At 27.9% G+C, this 8,370-nt stretch overlaps 1 protein-coding gene across 1 annotated transcript; it reads left to right on the top strand.

The window, feature by feature from the left end:
• The first annotated feature begins 837 nt into the window (after positions 1-837).
• LOC110643131 (UDP-glycosyltransferase 74E2) lies at positions 838-3,759 on the top strand. The gene is given in 2 exon segments (XM_058154196.1): positions 838-1,460; positions 2,993-3,759. Coding segments are annotated over 2 exon segments (1,296 nt in total). The 5' UTR covers positions 838-896; the 3' UTR covers positions 3,725-3,759.
• The last annotated feature ends 4,611 nt before the right edge of the window (positions 3,760-8,370 follow it).

Here is an 8,370-nt window from a genome sequence, read left to right as displayed (position 1 = left end):
GAAAATAACGTGAATATTTTCTTCAAATTCTGTCATGATAGATTAATTAGCTTTAACTCAGTTCATGTTTGGATAATTGAAGGATGAGCTGATATGAGAGTTTCCTGTTATTAAAAAATATTTTAATATTTTTCTTTGCACCTAATAATATTTTTTTTACACGTGATAATTTCATGCATGATATAGTAATCACGTTTAACATTGAAATTCAAAATCAAAATATATGTATGACATATTCATCACAACTTTTTTTTTTACTTGAAAAAAAAAAAAGGTTTTATAAGTATAATGATCATAGCCCTTAGATCTGAAACTCAGGTCATCGGTTAATATTTTCGATTTAACCCAATCCTATAGAAAGGGATGTACCAAACCCTAGGTGACACTAATGAGATGAATCATTAGATAATTTATCACCTCTTTTCATTGCACTTTTAAATAGATATAATATTTAGTTATCATACTCGTGCGAGGAGTTGAATCAAGTAGGATAAAGCCATCTCACCAAGTTAACCAATAAGCTACCAATACATTTTAATGAGCTACTCATAAATTTTATTATAATCATTATAAATATGATACACCTTTACTCATAAAATTGTCATTTTCATACTCTTAAATTTAAAATATAATTTTTTTTTTATCGTTGGATGTACTATTTTTTTAGTGCACAGTAATGTATACGTCATTTTCAATCTATACTTTCTTCTCTAGCTTAGTGGGCCATTTGTCTCCTATGGTTGAGTAACATCATGGTGTTTACAACCCATAAAGGTTAAAATCCACTATATAACCCCAATTAAATTTCAACTTCTAGAGCAGAGGTGTATAGAAAAATGGAAAGCAGAGTCCATGTATTAGTCATTCCCTACCCTATCCAGGGTCACCTTAATCCCATGCTCCAATTCTCCAAACGCCTAGCCTGCAAAGGAGTTAAAGTTACTCTGCTCACCATCTCCTATGGAGAGTACTTGAGAGATAAGCAAGCAGGCTCAGTTACTGTTCAAACAATTGCTGATGATCAAGAAGAAAAGAACCGTAGTATGAAAGACCATCTCATAAAATTCCCAGACCTTTTGTCTCGAAAATTGCCTGAAATCGTTGCAGAACAACGTAACCATGGCTATCCTGTAAGTTGCCTTGTGTATGACGCATTATTGACAAGGGTTCTAGAGATAGCTAAACAGCTAGGCCTCCTTGGAGCTTCATTCTTCACTCAGTCGTGTGCTGTTGGTACAATCTATTGTAGCATCCATGAAGGGAAGCTGCTTATTCCTGTAGAAGGTCCATCAGTTCTACTTCCAGGGCTGCCACCACTTTTGATCTGTGACCTGCCTTCTTTCGTTTCTGACTTGGAACATTATTATCCAGGTGCATTAGAAATGGTGACTGGTCAGTTCTCAAATGTTGAGAAAGCGGATTGGATCTTTTTTAATACCTTCAATAGCCTGGAAATAGAGGCAAGTAAGTTCATAACCTTAGCTAAAATTATATGATATTTTTCATAATTGGCTTGTGAAAATTCATGTGAACTTCATATGAGCATGGAAATCTCTATAAGTGGCTGAAATCTCTCAGATTTACACCTTTCATGTTCTTTAAAGAGAGTTTTCACCATATCAATGTACTCGGATTTCGGACAGCGATCAAGTGACAGTTGCATATATGTTAAACCCGATAAGCCCAGTTCAACTTGACATACCTTATCCTCTCCCGTTCCGTTGATAATTGTCTACATGCAGAGATTTCCATACATATATGTCGTGTAGTGGATAGTTTTCTTGTTTTGCCTAACTGATGTCCCTTTCTTATGTAAACATAGTGGTATAATCATTTTTACTATAATCAAAATACCCTCTCAAATTCACTATGTTATCGAACAATATAAATAAGAGAGATAGAATTAAAAAAAATTATTGCTAAACAAGATATTTGTGTAGTTTAGAAATTTTTGCTATCACATTTTCTCTTTATTAACCTTTGAAATATTATGATACTAATTTTCTGTGTGTTAGTAGTTGTCCATTTGCTTGATAGGGATTTTTCTTGTCCAAATGACTCACCTATATTAAAAATATACTTTTTATTTATTTATATCTTAAATCCATGATAGATCGAATTTAGACAATAATTTTTCTGCATCCCACATATCCACTAGATCACTTGCGTTAGATGTTGTTCATAGAAAAATGGAAAGCAAAGTCCATGTGTTGGTCATTCCCTACCCTTTCCAAGGTCACATAAATTAAACCCGTTCTCCCATTCTCCAAATGCCTTAGCTTCATTTTTCACGCAGTCATGAGCTGCCTATTGCATTGTCCATGAAGAAAAGCTGCGTATTCCTATAGAAGCTCCATCTATTTTAATTCTTTGCATGGCTGCCACCGCTTTTTGATATATGACCTGCCTTCTTCGTTTTTGACTTGCAACATTATTCAGGTGTATTATGTATTACGAATAGATTTTGACTGTTAATTATGATATGACTCACATGAGACCTATTATGATCAATGCACCTATTATGATCAATACCCATAATAATTGTATTTTAAAATTTTTTTGCTACACATAACTGATCAATTTTTAGATGTTCAATAATGATGTTTTATTTAGTACTCCTAGAGCACATTGAGATAAAGCCCATTCTCCATAATTCATGGGATAACTATAAACATGTGAGGCACTAAATTTTAGTACACCAAAAGCATCTTATAAATTCAGAACCATAACCCAAAAATTATGTTATTCATCCACTTACGCGAACCTAATAAGCTCGGAAATCTGCACAAACTAATATGTTCAAATTTGACTCCAAAAGCTTCTTAAAATTTAACACATATATTTGTGTATTTAATTAAAATATTGCATCAGGTTGTGTTGTATATAACATGTCTGTCTATGTGATACTTAGTTGTAAAAATAATTGGTTGCCCAATAATGTGTGCAGCTCTGTATTCTAAGTTCTTATTAATACAACTCAATTAATTACCAGGTACTGAATTGGTTGGCAAAAAAATGGCCAATCAAGCCAGTTGGACCAACAATTCCTTCAATGTTCTTAGATAAGCGATTGGAGGATGACAAAGATTATGATCTCAGCCTCTTAAAGCCCAATTCAGACGCTTGCTTGAAGTGGCTAGACTCGAAGAAGCCATGCTCAGTTGTTTACATATAATTTGGGAGCCTGTTATCCCTTGGAGAAGACCAAATGCCAGAACTGGCCTGGGGGCTACAAAGAAGCGACACCTGCTTCTTATGGGTAGTAAGAGAATCAGAAATCAAAAAGCTTCCAAACAACTTCGTAGAGGAGACTATAGAAATGGGACTAGTCGTCACATGGAGTCCTCAATTGGAAGTTCTAGCTCACAAGTCTGTGGGATGCTTTCTAACTCATTGTGGGTGGAACTCAATACTGGAGGCATTGAGCTTGGGAGTGCCAATGGTGGCAATGCCACAGTGGTCGGATCAGCCAACCAATGCCAAGTTTGTTACCGATGCTTGGCAGTTGGGAGTTAAAGTGAAAGCAGATGAATATGGGATTGTCACTAAAGAAGAGATAGAAAGATGTGTACGAGAAGTCATGGAAGGAGAAAAAGGAAATGAGATAAGGAAGAATTCTGAGAAATGGAAGAAACTAGCCTGCATGGGTTTAGATGAAGGTGGAGACTGTGACAAGAACATTGAGGAATTTGTAACAAAACTTGTCTGCAATGCTAATAGTTGAATAAACATTAAATTAACTGCCAGGATCAGAACCTGAGAGAGTTTAGAATAATAATCATTTCTTATTTTGGATTTACAGCTGCAAAGCAATGGTTGAAAAACATTGCACCAAAAGTTTACTATCTCATACTAATTGATTCATATTACTGAACAAATTTTATATTATTTTAATTAATTAACTTATAAATTAAAGGTTTCAAAGAACTTATAAACATAGAAGTTCACGATAAATTATTTTTTCGTATCAACAATCTAAATTTGTGTAAAATTTTTTTTTCTAAATTTCAATATTTGTCGTATTAAAAATTTAAAATTTTTAATATTTCAGAATTAGAATTACATTTTGTTTTATTTATTATTGTATTAAAAAATTAAATTTCTTAATATTAATATCATAAATAATTTAATATAAATAATTTGTACTTTTTTTATTCATAAAGTCCCCAGTCATTGATATTATTGTATTTCAATTTTCAATATAATTTATTATAAATATTATAATTTCTTATTAATTATTTGTGACATATCATGTACTAATGATATTATTATAAATTTAGATAAATTCATTAATTATCATATTAGTAAATGATATAATTTTAATTTTTTTAATTTTAAAATGAATATCTTATTTGTCTTTGTTTCTATCATTGTTTTATAAATATATGCTAATATTTATTTAATCATTTCTTTATTAGAGTAACTTAAATATATACATCTTTAATTTTTTTACTTTGTTATCCTATATTAGTTTTTTTTTTTTTTTTGCGAAATGTGTTTTATCTTATATTAATAATTATTCTTTTACAATATATTTTATTTGTTTATCCAATTATGATATAATTATATAGTGTAGTAAAACCAATGAAAAAAGTTATGTGTGTATATATATATATATATATATATATATATATATATATATATATATATATATATATATATGTAAACTTAACTATTTTTATGTCAAAATTCAAGCATTTTAAAAATCTTATTCTTTTCTAAAAATCTTTTGCATATAATTATTCACATATTATAAATAAATTGCAGTTTATTCATGGTTAATGGATTATAAATATAAAAAATCTTATTCTTCTTTTCTAAAAATCTTTTTTCATATAATTATTCACACATATTTTAAATTTATTGTAGTTGATAAATGGCTAATAGATTATAAATGTTAGAATTAATAAAAGTTAGAACATATAAAAGTTAATCAACTATAAATTTAAATGATTATTTTAAAAACTAATGCAATCCAATTAGTTATAATAATCGGATTCCCAATTCTAATTGTCTTTAGACTCTAATTGTTATTGATAATTAATTATATGAAATATTTTTTGCTAGGCTGTTGATGGCCCTTATGCTTTAGAAAATTATATCTGCTTTCAGAAAAACTTATACTTTCAATATGACTTAGAAATATTAGTTATTATTTATATTAATTAATTTCATTTTTAATTCAATTTAAAAATTTTATAATTGAATTATATTTCTTAATAAAATAGAATTTGAAATTAAATAAGAAATCAATTTTAAATAATAAACAAATTTAACCTATTAAATTAAAGATTTTTTTAATAATACCTATAATATTTAGATTATAGATCACTAAATTAAATAAGTAGAATTACAATTAAAACAATATTAAAATTTTAATTTATATTAATTACAATAATATTTAGAAATTAAAATTATTTAAATACAAATTCAACAACAAGTAAAGTGTGATTAAACATATTAGCGACAAATTCATTGTGGCTAAATGTTATTAGCAATAAATTTTTATGAATTTGTGACAATATATCTGTTGTGAATTTATATCAATAGCGATGAATTGATGCTTCTACCACTATAGATACCTTCTGTTGATATTTGTATAAATAATATAAATCATAAAGGGTATTTTTAGCAATCTCATTGTTTTACCCTTTTCAATTCTATATATATTATAGATAGATTATAAATATATTAAATATAAATTATTATAGATATATAAATATGAATATAGAAGAGACATAAAATTACTAAAACGCTTTTATAATATCTTTTATGTATGCCTAAATAATTTACTCTTCTATATATTTATCAAAATTTTCATTCCTATTTAGGAATCTAGTCTTAAATATATTTCAAATTTCACTAATATAATATATTATTTTTTATTCTTTTTAATTATGTTAACGTAATTTTGTTATAGAATTTATATCAATATTTCAATCATAATAGAATTTTCATGTAATTGTTGTTAAAAAAAAATTAATAGAATTTAAGGATAAGTAGGACTAACAATTTTAAATTTACATAAACTCTAAAATTAATTTAAATAAAAAAATTTTAAAATTAATTAATTTTAAGTAGCCAATTAAATTTAGTCTTTTATTGCCATAATATAAAATTATGATGAGTATTCTAGGCAATACAAATGTCCCACCTTCATACATTTATATATATTTCACTTATTAATTTTTTATTTTAGTTAATTACTTCTTATAAAATTTTATATTTACTTAAAATTAAGTATAAGTAGGACTAAGATTTTAAATTTATATGAATTCTAAAATTAAGAATTTTAAATTTATACAAATATTAAAATTAATTTAAATAATAAAAATATAATTAAATTTAATTTGAACAATGAAGGGTATTTTTCGAAACGCAAATGTTTCTCTCTTTCCACATTTATATATAATATAGAAATATATATATATATATATATATATATATATATATATATATATATATATAAACTGAAGTTATTTATTATTAAATATATTCTCTTTCATTTTATTTTATATTTTAAATTTAAATAATTATGTATTTTAAGATAAAATTATTAAGAAGAGAATTATCTAATATCAATTATTTTATTTTATTTTATAATTAGGAAAAGATAAATTAAAATGAAATTTTAAATAAAATTATTTTCTTTTTAAAAATGCCAAGTATCAATAAGTGATAAAGACAAATGCCAATTTTTGGTTAATCATTTTTTAATCCTTAGCTTTCATATATGCCCCTCCTGACTTTACTTCTAACGTCTCTTTGGTATTTTCTTTTATTATCATATTAATCTATCAACTATGTAACCCTTAGAATTAGCCCAGCTTTAGTTGGTTTTTTCATCCACATTATTGATTACGGTTCTAATTTTGGAATTAAACCACAATGATCTCATTACGAATCTCCCAACATTTTTAACATAAATGTTGTATCCAAACCACGCTAGAGAAACATATTAAGTGTTCGTTTAGTATTAAGTGTTCGTTTGACATTAAGTTTAGAAGGTCAAAACTGCTTTTCTGAATAAATGTATTATTTTAGATATTATTAAAAAAACTAATTTGAAAAAAATTATTTTATTATTTTAATATTTTTATGATTAAATATTTAGACTCTTTCTAATTATAAGTTATTATTAAATCATGATGATATAAAATAATTTTTTATTAATTAATTTATAAATAATATAATATAGACTAAATATATTAAAGAATTTCTAATAATGTGGATATAACTATTCTTTGAAATTTGAATACACAAAATTTTCTTTTTCCCTGAAAGATAGTGAAATTCATTGATAATAAGAGGGCTTATAGCCCATTACAGAAAGAGCCCTTCAATACAAGGATTACAATAGGCCTAAGCCCATAAAAGAGACCAATTACCCCCGTCCCAATTCGACAAGCAAGGTCCAAAGACTCAAACGACCATTTAAGGCGGATTAGGGCTCCAAACCACTGAACCCTTTTTGGACCTTAAGCTGTGCTGTCGACAAAGCACTAAACACCTTAGCAAAAGGCCACTACATTGGCTATCCATCGCCGATGGGGATCAAACACCAACTGAAGCACAAAAAGGCCTATGCATGGCACTTAGCTATAGAAAGACAAACCCTATTGCAACCTCACCCAAAGTCAAATGAAAACACATGTCCAACCCAAAACAGAGTAGCACAAAACCATGGTTCATGAATTGCATAGCATAGGGAAAGAAATGGAGAAAAAAGAGAAAAGAGTCTTTTGGCATCTAATTCTCGTTTAGTCGAAGGAGGGCAACAGTCTAAGATAGATCATCAACACTTTCTCTTCTCCTAGGAGCAAAATGATGAAGCTCTCTCCAGTGATTCAGGCTCACACTAACTAGAGAAGACCGAGACTCATCCTCGTCCATGCAATGATGCAGAGCTAGTCACAACAGACAGATAGAGCAACTTTGCAGAGACCCTCCACATGTGACGCCAACTACTCAGCATAAAGAAGACATATATATATATATATATATATATATATATATATATATATACCCCACTTGATTGCAAGGAGGGCAACCCACAATCCGGGCAGGGACAAAGGGGCCTTCCTCTGCATGGAGGGACAAAAGAAGCTGACGAAATGATAGCAAAAAAGAGCTTGAAGCTCTAGATCGAAAAACTAAAGAAAAAAAAAATTCTCTCTCTAAAGAAAGAGAGTTAGAAAACCGAATACACAAATTCCAATGCTATAACATAAAGGAAAAGTGACTGGTATAAGTATGGATATATACTTAACAAATTAAAAGTGAAGCTACATACATAACCGATGTGATCACATATTTCTTTTATTTAAACTGATAGTAATATTTAAATATTTTTATATTTTCAATTATATA

This window comes from Hevea brasiliensis, chromosome 9 (assembly GCF_030052815.1).
Source record: "Hevea brasiliensis isolate MT/VB/25A 57/8 chromosome 9, ASM3005281v1, whole genome shotgun sequence".
NCBI classification, from domain to species: Eukaryota; Viridiplantae; Streptophyta; class Magnoliopsida; order Malpighiales; family Euphorbiaceae; genus Hevea; species Hevea brasiliensis.
Note: the sequence above shows the minus strand (reverse complement) of the source record. Positions and strands in the feature narration are given on the sequence as shown.